The 17,535-nt window shown below is 48.4% G+C and overlaps 1 protein-coding gene across 1 annotated transcript in view; it reads left to right on the top strand.

Moving 5' to 3' along the window:
* GABRR1 (gamma-aminobutyric acid type A receptor rho1 subunit) overlaps nucleotides 1-17,535 on the top strand; it is a 32,943-nt gene that overhangs the window by 11,029 nt on the left and 4,379 nt on the right. Inside the window, exons 2-7 of the mRNA XM_029223976.1 lie at nucleotides 5,207-5,313; nucleotides 6,778-6,845; nucleotides 7,910-8,133; nucleotides 12,091-12,173; nucleotides 14,594-14,734; nucleotides 16,698-16,850. Of these exons, the coding sequence (XP_029079809.1) occupies nucleotides 5,207-5,313; nucleotides 6,778-6,845; nucleotides 7,910-8,133; nucleotides 12,091-12,173; nucleotides 14,594-14,734; nucleotides 16,698-16,850 (776 nt within the window). The remainder of the gene's footprint in view (nucleotides 1-5,206; nucleotides 5,314-6,777; nucleotides 6,846-7,909; nucleotides 8,134-12,090; nucleotides 12,174-14,593; nucleotides 14,735-16,697; nucleotides 16,851-17,535) is intronic.

Raw genomic sequence — 17,535 nt, 5'->3', positions numbered from 1 at the left:
AGATGTTCTGAGAAAACATCATCCACACACAAACTGATGAGGAGCTACAGCAAGGAAACATCAAGAAGAACCATAGGTCAGAACTTCTCCTTCCCTCCAAGAGGATAGAAAAAAGATATCAATAGATGTTCAAAAAACGTGCACCCGCTGTTCATTCTAAAAAGCTGTCTCAAATGTCATCCTGTATCATTATAACTTGGGACATGTCAATTCCTTCTTCATAACTTTCCAGGGACTCATTCAATAAATGCACTCGTTTAATCAGTGAGTGGCCACCAGTTTTCTGCAAGGTCCATGCTGGCTTCTCTGTGAGGGGAAAGGTAAGCTTGGATGTTCCGCATGTAACCCACGTTCCAGGCAATGGGAGCCAGGTCTTCCATCCAGACACTGTGGCCAACCTAGCCTCTCACCCTCGGAACCAGAGCCTCTGGATTTGACTCCTGGCTCCTTCACTTTTACAAGTTATTCAAACCCTCTGTGTCTTAGTTTCCTCGTGTATAAAATGGGGACAGTGGCAAAGCATACCTCACAGGGTTGTTCTGAACACTAACCCAAGCTAATACGTGTAATATAGTTAGCATGATAACTGGCAGAGCGCTCAGGCAGTGTTAGTTATTCCTATTATCTGATGTGTGTCACACTTCATTTCAAGGTTAATAATCATACCTCGGCTGGTAAAAAGATGCTGATGACAGGAAAAATATTTGAAGATGTACTGTAACTTGAGTTAAAAGCAAGTTACAGTATCTCTCTCTCAGGAGTGTAAGGATATACTCAGGATGGTACAGGTTATTTCTTAGTGGTTTTCAGCCTCTCCTTTATGCTTAAATCTGTTTTTCAAAAAGTTTTAACATGGGCATGTAAACAGAAAAAAAGTTATTTTAAAATATTAAACTGGGCTTCCCTGGTGGCGCAGTGGTTGAGAGTCCGCCTGCCGATGCAGGGGACACGGGTTCGTGCCCCGGTCCGGGAAGATCCCACATGCCGCGGAGCGCCTGGGCCCGTGAGCCATGGCCGCTGAGCCTGTGCGTCTGGAGCCTGTGCTCCACAACGGGAGAGGCCACAACAGTGAGAGGCCTGTGTACCACTAAAAAATAAATAAATAAATAAATAAAATAAAATAAAATAAAATATTAAACAACAACAATAAAAAAAAAAGACTTTAAGGGAGTTCCCTGGAGGTCAAGTGGTTAGGACTTGGGACTTTCACTGCCGTGGCCCGGGGTTCAATCCCTGGTCCGGGAACTAAGATCCTGCAAGCCGTGTGGTGAGGCCAAAAAAAAAAAAGACTTTAAGCATCCTATTTATCAGTTTTTTCTAAGCTAGAATCTAAGCTTCATGACGGCAAAGGCAGTGACATCTCAGAATTTGACAAACCTCCCTTTAGTCAGTGCCCAGTTCTGTTTCAGCCTGGCCCAAAGCCACAGTAAGACCAGGGCCAAACCTGATTTTCATTCCTGCCCCCTTTTTTGGTCCCTCCTGGCTCTCTTTCCTGGTGCCTGTCCAAGGCGCTGATCCCTTCCTTCATTCACGAACATGTGCTGGGAGTCCACGGGGGCCCAGCACTGTGCAAAGTGCTGACGATGGAGAGGACTCTGCCCTCGGTGGCCTGTGATCTCATCCTGCCCCTCCTGACCACCTGCCTGTTGCCCAACAGGCCGCCCTCCCTGTAATCTTAGCCCTTCCCACCCCCTGGGACCTGCCCCCGCACACCTGTCCCTGCTCCACTTTGCCGCGGATGACATAATCCCCATGCATCAGCCCTGACGTGTCCCTGGGCATCAGTCTGGTCCTGACCGAAAACAGCGCCGCACTCAGAAGGGCTTAACCAATAATTGAACAAAGGGACTGCTCGCAGAGCTGTGCAAAGGGCTCAGGGAAGCACCCAGGCAGGTGGATGCCCCCCAAGCACTAGGAACAGAAGGAAGCCATGATGACCCACAGGCCTGAAGGGTAAATTGTGTTATTGGAGCTTATCGATGATACTGTGATTACCTGTAATCACAGAGCAACACAGACATTGCTAGTCCCTGGCATCAAAGCAGAGAGAGAAGGAGGAATAAACACTCTGTGTTTCATCTCCTGCCAGTGCCCATTTGGCTGAATCCCTAAGCCCGGGGGCAAGGACGCCCAAGTGATACAGTCCACCTGGCAATGTGTTCCTCTCCGTACTGACAGCTTCATGGTAGATCCAGGTTAAGAATGCCATCAATTTCAGTGGGGGAGATAGTTTAGGTCAGACCTTTTCAAATCAGGCCTACTGAGTAATTAATCCTCCAATTCCTCTTCCTGTGGGTCCTGCGAAAATGCTCATCAAAAAGCTAAATTAGGGCTTCCCTGGTGGCGCAGTGGTTGAGAGTCCGCCTGCTGATGCAGGGGACACGGGTTTGTGCCCCGGTCCGGGAGGATCCCACATGCCGCGGAGCGCCTGGGCCCGTGAGCCATGGCCGCTGAGCCTGCGCGTCCGGAGCCCGTGCTCCGCAACGGGAGAGGCCACAACAGTGAGAGGCCTGCGTACCACAAAAAAAAAAAAAAAAAGCTGAATTAATGCATTGCAGCTTCATAGTTGTTTTTTTTTTTTTCTTTCACATTTTATTCTGGTTAGATTTGAAGCAAATCTGGAGGGTGAGGGATGCTTTGTTGATTTGAGTACCTAGACTCTCTAGAACACCTTTATTTTTATTTTTCATGGTAAGCCTCAAAGACAGAGACCAGGAGCACACAAAGATGCCCTCAAGTAAGGCAGACACTGGCCAGAGGTACACACACACCATCCTAAGGGGGTCTCTTCCCCACACCTCGGCTGCAGTGATTTTCAGCAGCACCCCAACCCCTGGCCAAGGGGCGGGAAGCAGAGGGTGGGACAAGAGGAAGGGGGAGCTGGAAAGGAGGAGAAGGGAGGTGGCTCCCGGCTCCAGTGGGAGAGAGAGAGGAGGTGGGCGGCCATGGGGACCCCAGCTTCCTCCATTCCATCCACCAGCAGTGTAGCTCTGCCTGCTTCACTAGTCCCAGTTCTTCCCCTGGGCCACTGCCTTTGCTGCCAGCACAATGATTTCCTTCCCTTAGGAGGAATCTTCCTTATTGGCTCAGAAACAACAATGGCTCCTCCCATTTGCGTTTCCACCTTAGAGTTTGAAAAGCACACGCACGATCTCATTGGCCCCTCACACCCCTGGTCAGGTCACAGAGCTTCACCTTTAATCAGGCGAGAAAACCGAGTCTCAGGGACATAAGATGCCCATAGGCACAGAGTAGGCAGGTCAGTGGAGGGCAGAGCTCTGTTTTTCGGTCTCCCAGACATATATCCCCCCCCACCCCAAAGGATAAGGAATTTCTTCAGGAAAGCAGATAGCAAAGGACTTTAAAGGTGGATGGAGCCAGTTATAAGGAAGGAAACTGTGTGTTGAGGATGAAGGCATCAGGGCCGTGGTTCTCAAAGTACTGTCTGCTGACCACCGGTAGAAGCAGCAACTGGGAACTCTTTAGAGAGGCAGATTCTTAGACCTCAGCACAGACCTACTAAATCAGAAGCTATGGGGCAAAGAGAGGTTCAGGAACCTAGGTTTGAACCAGCCCTCTAGGAGATGCTGATGCAGGCCAAAGTGTGGGAAATGTGCACTGAAAGGAAGAAGTGTGTGTGTGTGTTACCCGGGAGAGCACACACACTGGTGTTGGAACAAGGAGGAACTAGGAGAGCAGTTCATTGTTTCTGTGGGTTTTAGAGATGGTGATGATGGGTAAATGAAGGCCGTGCACTGATTGAAACAGCAAAAGACTGGCAGCAACTCACATGTCCACCAATAGAGGACTGAGTGTGTGAGCGATGGTGCATCCGTGCAATGGGACACTGTGCAGTGCGAAACAGAATATGAGGCTTAGGACATTTTGCTATGGGAAACAAATCCAAGTCATATAGAAAGAAAGAAAGAAAGAAAAAGTATAAGAGTTTATATAATATGTAAACTTTGTGTATAAAAATAGGAGACCCTTTGTGACAACGTGGATGACAAATACTGTGTGATCTCACTTCTGTGTGGGATCTGAAAAAACGAACTTGTAGACACAAGAGAACAGATAGGTGGTTGCCACAGGTGGGGATAGGGTGTGGGTGAAATGGGTGAAGGGGATCAAAAGGTACGAGCTTCCAGTTATAAGATAGATAAGTCCTGAGGAGGTAATGTACAGCATGGTGACATAGTCAGCAATACTGTATTGTATATTTGAAAGCTGCTAAGAGAGTAGCTCAAAGTTTCTCATCACAAGGAAAAAACAAACCTGTGGCTATGTAAGGTGATGATGTTAACTAGATTTATCGCAGTGATAATTTTACCACAAAATATGCATGTATCAAATCATCATGTTGTACACCTAAAACTAAGACAATGTTATGTGTTAATTATATTTCAGTGAAACTGGAAAAAAGTAGGAGATCTAAGAATATATATTTGTATTTACTTGTACCTCCAAGATACTCTGGACACATAGACCAGAGACCAATAAAAGAGGTACCAGAGGATGGGGGAATGGGATGGGTGGAGGCACAGGTAAGAGGCCAACTTTTGACTGTATTTCCGTTTTAAAAAATTGTCAAACCCTGCAAATATAATGCCTATTTAGAAAAAGTGAAAATAAATTAAAATGGCCCTAGATGCGATTCAGAAGCAGAAGCATAAGAAACTTCCTCCCAGGGAGCCAGGATGATTGGCATTTGACCCAAGGGCAAGTCCATGCTCCCTCCACAGGATGGGCCAGCAGAGGCCAAGGGAGCTGGGCTCAGCCCACACCCGCCGCCTCTCTCCTCTAGCTCCAACCTGCCCAAAATGGCGGAGGAACTTTGGGTGAGTTAGACTTATTAGTAAGCCCAGGACCAGCAGTTCTCAGCCTTGGTTACACATTAAAATCATCTGGGAAGCTTTTAAAAACACCAATGTCCAGGCCCCATTCCCAGACCACCCAAATCAGCACCTCTAAGATGGGGCCTGGATGTTGGTATTTTTAAAGTCCCTCATTCACACTCCTAAACCCCTGTCTTGGACCTTCTGGGTCAGTTCATTTATCCAGAAAGCTGGAGGAAGAGAGGATTTCCATCAGCTTTAAAGAAGAAATAACACATCCCATCAAACTTGTCAAGATCAAGTCTGAATGCAAATGGGTTTTATCTGGCTTAATTAGGTTATGTGATCAACCTGTTTTCTCCCCTCTGCAGCCCAGTTCTTAAACGCAGCCCTGATATTACCAAATCGCCACTGACAAAGTCAGAACAGCTCCTGAGGATAGATGACCACGATTTCAGCATGAGGCCTGGCTTTGGAGGTATGAAACACGCACTGTGGGGGCTTGTCTTCTTTCTACAGGTCCTTCTGTCTGTCTGTGGGCAGAAATCAAGCCAAGGGTCCACTCAGCGTTGCTCCCTGCATTCAAGTCTGCCTTGGTTGTGCTTGGGGAACAAGGCCCCTGAGCCCCCAGCGTCATCTGAGTACCTCCCCTGGCCGGCCTGCCCTGGGCTCTGCTGGACGCATTCTTGGGAGGCGGCTGCTGGTTGGTGGCCAGGCCAGCCCAGCCGAGCTGTCCTCGGGCCACTGCTGACAGGGATGGCTCAGCATCGGGGAGCCCAGCCGCTGGCTGTGAGGACGGCAATGGGAAGACAGGGCAGCTGCATCCCAAAGCTGCCTCCTGAAAATGCTCGGAAAGAACGATCTTGGACTAAATTGGTTCTCGCCTGGGAGCTGGCAGACAGAACTCTGGGTCCACATCCAAGGGCAGAGTGTGGTCTACTGGGTTTAATTAAATGAAAATAGTTAGAGAAAATAATGATTTAGTGCTGAGGGATGCCAAAGCCCTCTGAAGCTTAGCCTGCAGCTGCCAGGTTTCAGCTTTCTTAGTGTCAAATAGGGTTTTCATCCTTACGGGTTTTTTCCCTGGGAAAAAAAAAATATTTATTTCAGAAATCATTCTCACGCCTTTTATTTCTTCCAGTCACCTTTGCCTAAAGAATAAACAGGTTCTGGAAGGGAGTGTCCGGCCCATATTCAGCTGCTGTTGCCTCCAAAGCCGCCTTTTCACTCTGTGATGACCTAAGCGTGTTCCGTGCCTGCCCTCCACGCCTGAAGGCAGGGAGGGAAAGAGGCAACAATCTACTGCCCTTATAATACTTTCTTTCTCTTTATGAATATGGTGTTTATGGCCTAGAAACACCCCCCCCCAAATCTAATGTTTTCATATCCATCCCAGTGTATCACATCCCCCATGGAAGCTACTCCATCATGTAGCAAAGACGCAGATCTGTGGACTTGGCTAATGTTTTGAATATGACTTTGGGCACTCATTTACCAAGCAATGCCTTTCTTATGGCCAGAGACATTGGCTTCCAAGATGAAAGAGGGTACAAAACCAGGAGGTAAATATAAAAGTATAAAATGTGTGACCTCATGCTGAGGAGTAACTCCTTAGATGGGACCTGACTTTGATCTAGGTCTTCATCGTCCCCTTAGATGAGCATGTGTAACCAAAGACAGATGCTTTATATTAATCTAATTGTTTCAGAATCACCTGGATGATTCAGACCAAAAACATTTCTTTTCACCTTAGTTGGAATATTCCAGGGAGCCAGCCCATGACTCCACCCTTTTATCTCTGGTTATCCTGGCATGTGGGACACCAAACCTTCAAATCTGACAAGACACGGAGGTTCCAGGGGAAATGCTCCTTACACCTGTCTCATTCACAGTCAGAGTTCAAGTGAAAAGAATAAATGCTCTTGCCGTGCCCTGTCCCCAGGCCCGGCCATTCCTGTTGGCGTGGATGTGCAGGTGGAGAGCTTGGACAGCATCTCAGAGGTCGACATGGTAAGTGCTTCTCTAACCAGAGCTGCAGACAGGGAGATTCCCACAGGGCCTATGCTGGGCCAGGAGCTCCACACACCAGAATTCACCAGGCTCATAACTCCCCAGGTGGTGGGAATTCCCACACTCGTTTTACAGTTCAGGGAGGTTGAGACACTTGCTCAAAGCTACCCAATTGGTATGAAACAGAGCCAGATGACAAACATGATCTTCCCTGCCCCAGTGTCCAGGGTCTTGCCACTGGGATTGTTCTCTGGGCAAAGGCTCTCCAACACAAACAGCAGGGTCCAAGGATCCAGATATATGCTACTGCTGTGGATTCTGTGTCTGGCTGTGAAAATGCAGAAAAAGCAAAAGTTTCCTCTGTTTTTCCTTTTTAGTGGACTTAGATAAAAGGTAGAACATTCCACAGCTCCTTGACTTACAGGACTTTGTAGGGCCTTATCTTAGTTTGGGTTCCCCAAGAAGCAGACCTGAGACAAGCATTCCAGCACAAGCAGTTTATTGCAGGTGATCCCGGGAAACACAAGAAGAGGCTGGGGACAGGGGAAGGGAAGGAAGCAGAAAGGGCCATGCCATCCAACCAGATCTATGGGAGACTCGGTCCCTCGGGGGTACTCCGAGTCAGCAAAGAACTCACCTCAGCGTTGTCGCAGCTGAGGGGCCAGGAGCTGGGTTACTTGTCCATCTCCCAGCGCTTCCCCCAGCTCCACTGCCTGGCTGAGGGCTGCTTCCAGAGGCTTGAACTGTCTGGCATTTGGGGCTGGCCCTGTGCGTGGGCTGGGAGCTCTCAGGCTGGGGGTCTCATTGCCAGCGGTAGCAGCCTTTGCCCAGCGGAGGCGAGTGTCAGAGGATGGAGTGGGGCTCAGGTCCCCCCTCTGTAGAGCCTCTTGCTGAGTCCCCCCCGCCCCAAGCAGGGTTCGAGAGCCTCCTGCGGCAGCAAACCCCAGGGACTAGAAGCAAGGACTTCCCGGGCTCAGTTCCCTCCCCAGCCTGGGATACAGAGGGTCCTGCCATCACCCAGCTGTTCAGTGGGTGGGGTCTCCCTCTCTGCCCTCGCCCCCCAGGACTTCACGATGACCCTCTACCTGCGGCACTACTGGAAGGACGAGAGGCTGTCCTTCCCGAGCACCAAAAACCTCAGCATGACGTTTGACGGCCGGCTGGTGAAGAAGATCTGGGTCCCCGACATGTTTTTCGTGCACTCCAAGCGCTCCTTCATCCACGACACCACCACGGACAACGTGATGCTGCGGGTCCAGCCCGACGGCAAAGTGCTCTACAGCCTCAGGTGAGCCCTTCCTGGCCTCCCTCTTTCCCTCTGAGTCCTCTTACTCCCGAAGCTGGGAGGAAGGGAAAACTTTTGTCAACCAAGAACATCACTGGTCCCACCACAGCAGTTTTGCTTTTACCTTTTTTTGTGGCTTGTGGGATTTTAGTTCCCGAGCAGGGATGGAACTGGTGCCCCCTGCAGTCGAAGCGGAGTCCTAACCATGGACTGCCAGGGAATTCTGCTTTTTGGCTTTGAACAGCTTAGCTTCTAACTTTCCAGGAGCTGCCGACTTTTCAACATCAAGAAAACCTAACTCTACACACGAGTAAACATTTATTTATTTATTTATTTATTTATCTATCTATCTATCTATCTTTGGCTGCGTTGGGTCTTCGTTGCTGCACGTGAGCTCTCTCTAGCTGTGGCGAAGGGGGGCTACTCTTCATTGGGCTCAGTAGTTGTAGCACGCAGGCTCAGTAATCGTGGCGCACGGGCTTAGTTGCTCTGCGGCATGTGGGATCTTCCTGGACCAGGGCGCGAACCCGTGTCCCCTGCATTGGCAGGCGGATTCTTAACCACTGTGCCACCAGGGAAGCTCCAGAGTAAACATTTTAAAGAATTATTTCGTCTTGCAAATACACTTGGGGAAATTTCTCAGGCTGGTGCTTATGATTTATGCCCTATTCAAGTTCAATTTCAAACGTTTAATGAAAGTTTTATTTCTCTAGTAGGGGTCAGAGAAGTAGCTGACGTATTCTTCTCAAAGACCTGCCTCCTTCAACTCCTCCGATTCCCAATTTCCGATTTGAAATTTTGGTTTAGAAAAAAATTTGTTTACCTCGCCTGGGCAGCTCAGGCTTGTTTTTTGTCCCTTCTCCCTGGTGTTCTCCTTGAGAAACTATGGGGACCCTGGGCCGCTTGATATTGGTATTTTGAGCATCACTTTGAAAACATAAAGAATAAAATCTTCTCACAAGCTTAGATACCTTAGAAATGTTTCTTTCATTCATTTATTTATTTATTAAAGTATAGCTGATTTACAATATTACATTAGTTTCAGGTGTACAACATAGTGGTTCAATATTTTTATAGTCTATACTCCATTTACAGTTATTAGAAAATATTGGCTCTATTCCCTGTGCTGTGCAGTAGCCTTAGAAATGTTTAATTGCTCATCAAGCACTGACGTGGGGAAGCTTTTCTTAAGCACAGGCATGCAGTGGGGCTTTCCCTGTACGCCCAGTTTAGAAACTTGTGGTGCCCGCCTCCCCCTGGGAGGGCATGTGGAGATGAGCTCAGGCCTTCACAGAGAAGCGACTCAGCTGCTGGCTGAGATTTACTCCTTCTGTGCTGTGCTGATGGTACATTTCAGTTTTACAGACTTGGTTTTGGTAAAGCTGAATCCACACACCAGTGTCTACGTAGGGGGTGTCTGCGTGGATGCAGTGTATCTTTAGAGTCAGAGATGGCAGTGTCGAAGCTGAATTTCCGCCCCCATCTCCCAAAGGAATATTTATAATAATCCTTCATTACTCATGCTGGCTTGGAATCTAAGCAGTTAGATACCAGACTCAGAGCAGGGTCATGGAGTATTCCTCTGCAGGGCCTGAAATACCTCCTCTCACAGGAGTACCCAGGTGGCTCAAGGGTGTGCAACCCCTTCCCCAAGCCATGTGGGGTTGATTCTCCCAGGAGTCCTCACATTTGAGGCAGCTGCCAAGACATCTTCAGCTCAACAACCACCAACAAAATAACACGATCGAATAACACCAGGGATTCAGAGGACTAGACCAAAACACTAGGTAGCTTGAAAAACCAATTCCATGGCTCTTGAATTCCCAGTCAGCTTCAAGATATGAGAGTCAGTGATTGTGGGAGGAAGAGATGTTTTGGGGGAGAGCTGGGGGCACTGCATGAGCGGGCCTGCAGTGGGACCACGGGGACCACTTGGAGAGCTTGGAGCATGTGTGCCTACAGTTGGGGGACACTGCAGTTAGTGGGCGAGAGAAGAGCTACCTAACCACCTAGGGGCAGAGCCAGGTGGGCTCAGTCTGCACTACCAGGGTTGTTGGGAGTAGTTCAGTGTGTGTGGGATGGACAGTGGGTGAGCCAAGAGCTGGCATGGGAGATGCGGCTGAAGGATGCAGGTGTCCAGCGGTGGGAATGAAGGACACAGGAAAGAAAGTCTCCGCTTCAACTACATAGCAGGCCCAGAGAGCTTGAAGCCACCCTCACCAGAGAACTGTCCTGCCCTCCCCCCGCCCCCACTTCCACCCACGTAGGTAGGAGGCGACCAGAGATGGGCAGACACTGACCACTCAAATGCCGGCTCTGCCTTAGCTGGGGATGGGGAGAAGAAGTCTCAATGTGAATGAAATTTGAAGTGTTGATTAATATCTCGGCCCAGAGTTCTTTTAATTTCGGAAGCGAGATGTGTTTTGTTACTTCTGAGGGTTTTGACTGCCTGTCACATGAGAGTAAGCAGGAAAATCCCAGGACCTGGCAAGTTTTCATCCAGGACAGGGGACGATCCTCCCACTGGAACAGTTTAAAGGGACTTGTGGGAAGCATAATAATAAACACGGGTGAGATCACACCACACACTGTGCTTGTTCAGTGTGTGGGCTACAAGTGGAAATCATCAAGTCAGGGTGCCAAGAACCAGTCTGATGATGTCTGTGGTTCTAAAAACATCTGTTCCTGTACCTACTGATACAGAGAGTAGAGCTTTTTAATCCTTTTGTTCACAGCAAAAACTGCCTGCATTTGACATTTCATGTCCCCAAAGTGTGCCACAAGCGTCTCCAAGCTTAGTTCCTAGTTTCTTTCTTGCTGGTGATGCTATCAGGTGTGGTTATCTGGTGATGTGCCCAGAGAAATGGGAGGCTGGCTACCCACTAGGTGTCCAAGTCAGGGGCCAGCCTGACAACCCCCCAAAAACATCCTGTATATCAGTATTTCTAGGGGCGATAAGATGACCCAGCTGTTAACAATACAGAAACCCTCCCAGAACACAACCATTCCAACACTCAAATGGAACGAGGTAAATAAGGTGAATATATGGATAATTAATTTCTTCAAGAAAGCTCTTTTCCTTGAAATTTCCATTTACAAGTGAATTTTTTTTCCTTTTTGGCCGTGAATTATCCAGATAAGTTTTACAACTTATACATAACCAATTTTCTGTGGTTGAAGGAAAAATAGTATGTTCACTAGCCAATGACTGTTAATCGTAACCTGCCATGGGATTCCACACTGGGCGGGAGGTCTTTCCTCCATGACTGACAATCTGTATTTGCTTCTTCTCTGATGCAGAATCTTACTTTCCTGTGTAAACTCTGAAGCAAAACCGTTAGATGCCAACAAGTGCTTGCATGTTGATACCGTAAGATCTTCCAGTGTTTTTCCATTACTGTGATCTCCATGGAATTACCCATTAAAAACACCTGCGTCCACTAGTAGATGTTATTATCAATATAGAAATATCAACACTGTAAAAAAAAAAAGTGCCGATTTGGCAACTGGCATAAATACTTCATGAATATTATCTCTAAGACACTGGACACAAATATTGAATATCAATAAAATCAGTAAAAGAAGAATTTGAATGATCTGAAACAGGAGAGCCGTAAATGCTCCTATGGTTTAAGGAACCATATCAGATGAGTTGTGATTTCACATTGTTTTATCGAATGAGACCATTGCTTCACTACAATGCTTGCATGTGATGGGAGTTTAGTGCAGTCATTGTTTTCCCCACACTGACCCTGGGGTTAAACATAAACACCCAAGAGTACTCCAATCTGGGTATCACACATAAGATGCTTGGTTCTCTAAATCCTGGCACACTGCTTATGAATTACAAGAAGGAGGCAGTTGTATTGGGAGGAAGCAGAGGGCTTTCTGCTTGTTTTATCATTTTGCACTTGTACTTTGCAGCCTCTGCACACTTGGATTTTGTGTTTTTGTTTCTAGGGTTACAGTGACTGCCATGTGCAACATGGACTTCAGCCGGTTTCCCCTGGACACACAAACGTGCTCGCTCGAAATTGAGAGCTGTGAGTAGGCTTGTGCCCAGATATCCACACACACATCTGAAGTTACTCTAAACACCTCTGACCCTCAACAGGAGCAGGACGTGTTCCTAATCTGTGCGTGTGCTTTTAAAATGACTTTTTAGATAGAAGCGAAGTCTGGGGTAAGTTTGAAAATCGGAAACAAATTTGGGACTCAAACCTTCTATTCCCATAACTGACCCTTTTAATGCCCATGGCAATGGCTTTGAACTTTGGTGCTGTGGAACCTAGATGTTTCCCAGTTCGCCAGGGCAAGAGCTCGGGGAGGGGGAGCAGAGGGCTCAGCAAACGTGGGTCTCCTTTCAAGCCCCCCAGCCCAGCACTCACACACACAGCCCACCAGAAAGTTCCTTTTGGATCTGTTTTATTGCTCTTCTGAATAAGATTTCCACTGAGGAAAGACTTTCCTGGCAAAAACAAGTTTGGCAACAATTGCCCCAGGGGACAGCCATTGTGAGTGCAGGTGGTGGTTGAGATGCTCAGGTACAACTAAGGGACCTCGGGAAACTACACACACACACACACACACACACACACACACACACACCCTGGAAAGTTAAACACCAGCCCCAGGAAGAGCAAGGCTGCGGCAGCATCCAGGACTAGCCGCTGGCATCTCTAGCTCTCTGCGAACCTGCCCCCGTGCCCCAATCTCTGCCAGAACGTTTCCTCTGATGGGCACAGTCTGGACCCTCCCATGACTCCCATTCCTATACTTCTCCCGAACCAGCACACACCCACTGCCGCGTCTCAGCCTGTGTCAAAGTCCCGTAAGGAGTCATGTTGGCCCAGGGCACCTTGGTAAGTCTCCCCGGGAGGTGGTGGTGCAGCAGGGGTCCCCTGGCTCCAGTCATCCAGGGCCGAGGAGTGCAGGGACGTGGACCCGCAGGTAGCAGGGGCCGCATGGACAGCTCTGCAGGGCGCTTAGTGTGGGATCAGGGGGAATAAACCCCAGGACCAAGGGGGTGACTGCTTCCTGCACCGCGGCTTTCCACCTGCTCTGTCCTTTAATCCTTCCAAGCTCCCTGTGATCTCCATTACACAGAGGAGGGGCGTAACAGAGCGAAGGACTAATTGTTGGCTCCAGACCTTGCTTTCCGCACAATACCCAGGCAGCAGCATCTGTCAGGGTTCCACCAGAGAAGCAGAACCATAGCAGATACACAGGGAGAGAGCTAGTACAGGGGACCGGAGCGTAGGGCTCGGTGATCACCTGCAAGGCAGGCCGTGGGGAAGGGCAGCCCGGGGACTCTCGGGCAGGAGCCCACCCTGTTGCCCACAGGTGGAATGTCTTCTTCCTCTGGGAAACCTCAGGTCCACTCTTAAGGCCTTTCAACTGATTGGATCAGGCCCACCCAGATTAATCTGGGTCATGGCCTTTACTTCACATGAACTGGTTGTGGATGTCACAACTACAAAGCATCTTCCCAGCAGCACCTGGATTGGTGTCGGATTGAATCACTGGGTTCTTACTATAGCCTGGCCAAGGGGACACGTGAAAGCAGCCATCACACAGGTCAAGGGTTAGAGGCAGAATAAAAGAGGAATAAAATAGAGCCTCAGGGAGCCCCCAGAAAGAACTGTTTACACACGAGCAGACTGGACCAGCAACCCCTGCGGGTTTTATCCCAGTTCTGCCCACGCAGCAGGTAGGTCTGCTTGGCTGGGGTAGACGGTGTGCTCAGCCAGGTGGGCAGGGTGGGGAAGTGTAGCGCCAGAGGGGAAGCAGTCCTCAGGGGAATCGCTTTGAGTCTACCCTGGGCAGGAGCAACTGGAAGCCTGCAGAGAAGGGACTTGTTCTGCTGCATCTCTTTATGGGTCCTTTCTTGCTGGAATGCAGCCCTTATTACCTGAGAGAGTGTTTAAAGGTATTTGGCGGGCTTCCCTGGTGGCGCAGTGGCTGAGAGTCCGCCTGCCGATGCAGGGGACGCGGGTTCGTGCCCTGGTCCGGGAAGATCCCACATGCTGCTAAAAACAAGAAAAGAACAACAAAGGTATTTGCCATCAATAATGCATCGTCACCCTTTGAAAGAAGAAAGGTGTAAATCACCCATGGTTTAGAAAGCTGAACCATATGAAATGTTGCCGCTATTTAACCTGCAAACAAATTTTTTAAAAGAGCAAATTGTAGTTTCTGGTCTACAAGTATAGCAATTTCATCTGGTTTAAGGCTGAATTGAGGGGTGAGCACTTTTGCAGCAATGATGATCATTTAGGCCTGAGGGCTTTGCCCTGATGACTTTTGGAAGGCCGAGGAGAATTAGATTTGTCTTTTTGGATTTACTTTTGCTTCATTTAGACTGCAGTTTGTTTATTCAGACCATCTTATCCCAATCCCCACAGAGCCTCACAGACAGGCTCGTCGTCTTTCCTGGCGTCTGACGCTGTCTCTGTCCTTCCAGATGCCTACACGGAAGACGACCTCATGCTATACTGGAAGAAAGGCAATGACTCTTTAAAGACAGATGAGCGGATCTCACTCTCCCAGTTCCTCATCCAGGAGTTCCACACCACCACCAAACTGGCCTTCTACAGCAGCACAGGTGGGGGCGGGGCTAAGAGAGGGGCGGGGCATCCTCCATCTCAGAAAGCCTGTGAATTTGTGGTCAAGTGAGCAGAGCCTGTGCCACTTGGATTTGAAACCAAGGATCTGGACTTCTAGATCAGGTCTAGAGGGTGGTGAGCATTGGGTGGGGGTGATTTTTTGATACTTCCAAAGCATCAGAAGTGATAACCTAGAAAATGCTGGTAAGGGCTCCAACATAAACCCCATGGGGAGGTCTGTTTGAGACGACAGCATCGCCAGTTTAGCAGCAGGAATCTCACCCTGATATAACTCCCAGAGTGCCCTCTCCTATGGGCAAGAAATAGTCCAATTTCAGGTTTATTGTTTTCCGTTCATGTTCTCTTGGCTTCAGCCCCTTTGAGTGCTTCTCTCTTAACCAATCCCCTCCTACCATACTGCTTGCACGACCCTCTTGGTGAGCCACGGTGCAGGAACTACTGGTCATTGGTCATTCTCTGTGGGCAGTATTGTTGCTTTCTGAACCAAGGGTCCTGCTTGGGCCCTTGCCAATCCTCCCCCCCCCCCCCCCCCCCCCCCCGCGCCGACGTTGCCTGAGGGCAGGCGCTGTGGTATTCCTCTTGGCAGCTGAGGTTACAGCTGAGCTTCACTCTCTCCAACCCTTGCCTCTTTCTTGACCAATTACCTTTCAGGCTGATTTTGCTCTAATCTTTATGCAGTTTCTGTTGCTAAAACATCGCATGGTTGACTACCCAGAGAAGTGCCACCGTTTGAGTCTCTCTGATCTGTAACAGAGGGCACTGCTCCCTTCCAACATGTGGCGATCCCGCGTCTCTTATCTTTTGCATACATAACCCACCAGTCTTGGTCCTTTGGGGGATCCCCCATTCCTTTGACTCTTAGCATTTTGACCTTCCTCCTTGCGTGAGTCCATTTCAGGCTGCTATAACAAAGTACTATAGACTGGGTAGCTTCCAAACAACAGAAATTTATTTCGCACAGTTCTGGAGACTGGGAAGTCCAAAATCAAGGTCCCAGCAGATTCAGTGTCTATGAGAGCCCGCTCCCTAGTTCAGAGACTCACTGTGTCCTCACATGGGGGAAGAGGCGACGGAGCTCTCTGAGACACATGTTATAAGGGCAGCAATCCCGTTCATGATGTAATCACCTCCCAAAGGCCCCACCTCCAAACACCATCACATAGAGGATTAGGTTTCAACACACGAATGTGAGAAGGACACAGGCAGTCCGTAAGCACCTCCACAGTCACTTTTTGGAGCTGTTATAATTATAACCGTTGCACTAAAATTGTCCTGGATGCGAAGTTTTCTAGTTAATGTTGCCAAGTCCCCATTTTATTTTCAGCCCTCATCATGTCAAATTTATCCTGCCTTTTCCTCTCCTTCCACCATTCTCCTGTTCCTTTCAACTCCTCCCTGTAAGTTTTCCTTGTAAAGAACAACAGGGTGGAGCTAAAGCATAGCCTAAATGCATTGTTGTAGTTAGCTTGGTATTTTAACTTCAAACATATTTTCCCCCATAAGAAATCCAACGGGCGTTGTTAAATCCATACATCTCAAGCTTTAACGTGTACAGGAATCATGTGGGGAGGAGTGTTAAAAGGAGGTTCTGAGTCAGTAGGATCTGGGGCGGGGCCCGAGAGTCTGCATTTCCAACAAGCAACCAAGTGATGGCGGTACTGCTGGGCCCTGTACTGTAGTTTGAGTAACAAGAGTCTTCAATGGCCTGGTTCCCTTTACGTACAGAATGGGGGCCAAAATTCCTTGAGATGGACTCACCCATGCGGTATGAGTTATTGTATAATCACTCTGTTCCATGGTTTTTCTCACTTCCCCTTTATAAAGGTAGGGTAAGTTTCCAGGGAAGCATCTAAGGCATTTATGATTCTCTGAATAAAGTTTGTCCTATGACGGAGCTGAGTGGCTCTGCTGTGTGTTCTCTTTTCTTCCTGTGTCCCCCAGGCTGGTACAACCGTCTCTACATTAACTTCACGTTGCGTCGCCACATCTTCTTCTTCTTGCTGCAAACCTACTTTCCCGCCACCCTGATGGTCATGCTGTCCTGGGTGTCCTTCTGGATCGACCGCAGAGCTGTGCCCGCCAGAGTCCCTTTAGGTAAGAAACCTCTCAAGTGCACATTCCAGATATCTGAAAATACAAGTAATTCCTTCCAGATAAAACCATCCTTTCCAAATTGGCCCTGAACCCCTGTTGGTATTATAACTTGGAAAAACTTTGTTATTCATTCACAGGTAAAATGCCACTATTAAGAATCTATGTAGCAGGAATTCCCTGGTGGTCCAATGGCTAGGACTCTGTGCTTTCATGGCTGAGGGCCCAGCTTCCATCCCTGGTCTGGGAACTAAGATCCCAAAAGCATTGAGGCCAAAAAAGAAAAAAAAACAAAACAAAACTATGCAGCAAAGCTGTTTCTAGGTCCCCATAGGTTCCCATGTAAACAACTCATCTTTAATCTTGTTAGAGCTGAGTTCTGGGGTGGGTGGTCCTGGTCTGTGGTGCTTTCTCTGCCCACCTGCCTAAGAAAGTCACATTCTGTAATGGGGTTTCTCCAAAGGTGGCCCAAGGGATCTTTGTGACAGTCTTTGGGGGAAATTGTTTAAAATGAAGAATCCGGGGTCCCATCTACATGTATAGGATCAGAAGCTCTGAGAGAGGACCAGGAATTTGCATTTTGAACAAGCTCCCCCAGTAATTTTTTTTTCTGTAAATGTTTTATATTTTGATTTGTATGGTAGTTATAGAAACATATATTCATTGAGCTCAATATTTAGGATTTATG

This window comes from Monodon monoceros, unplaced genomic scaffold (assembly GCF_005190385.1).
Source record: "Monodon monoceros isolate NGI ecotype Baffin Bay Population unplaced genomic scaffold, NGI_Narwhal_1 Super_Scaffold_15, whole genome shotgun sequence".
NCBI classification, from domain to species: domain Eukaryota; kingdom Metazoa; phylum Chordata; class Mammalia; order Artiodactyla; family Monodontidae; genus Monodon; species Monodon monoceros.
The sequence above is the reverse complement of the archived record's forward strand: the minus strand, read 5'-3'. Positions and strand labels throughout refer to the sequence as shown.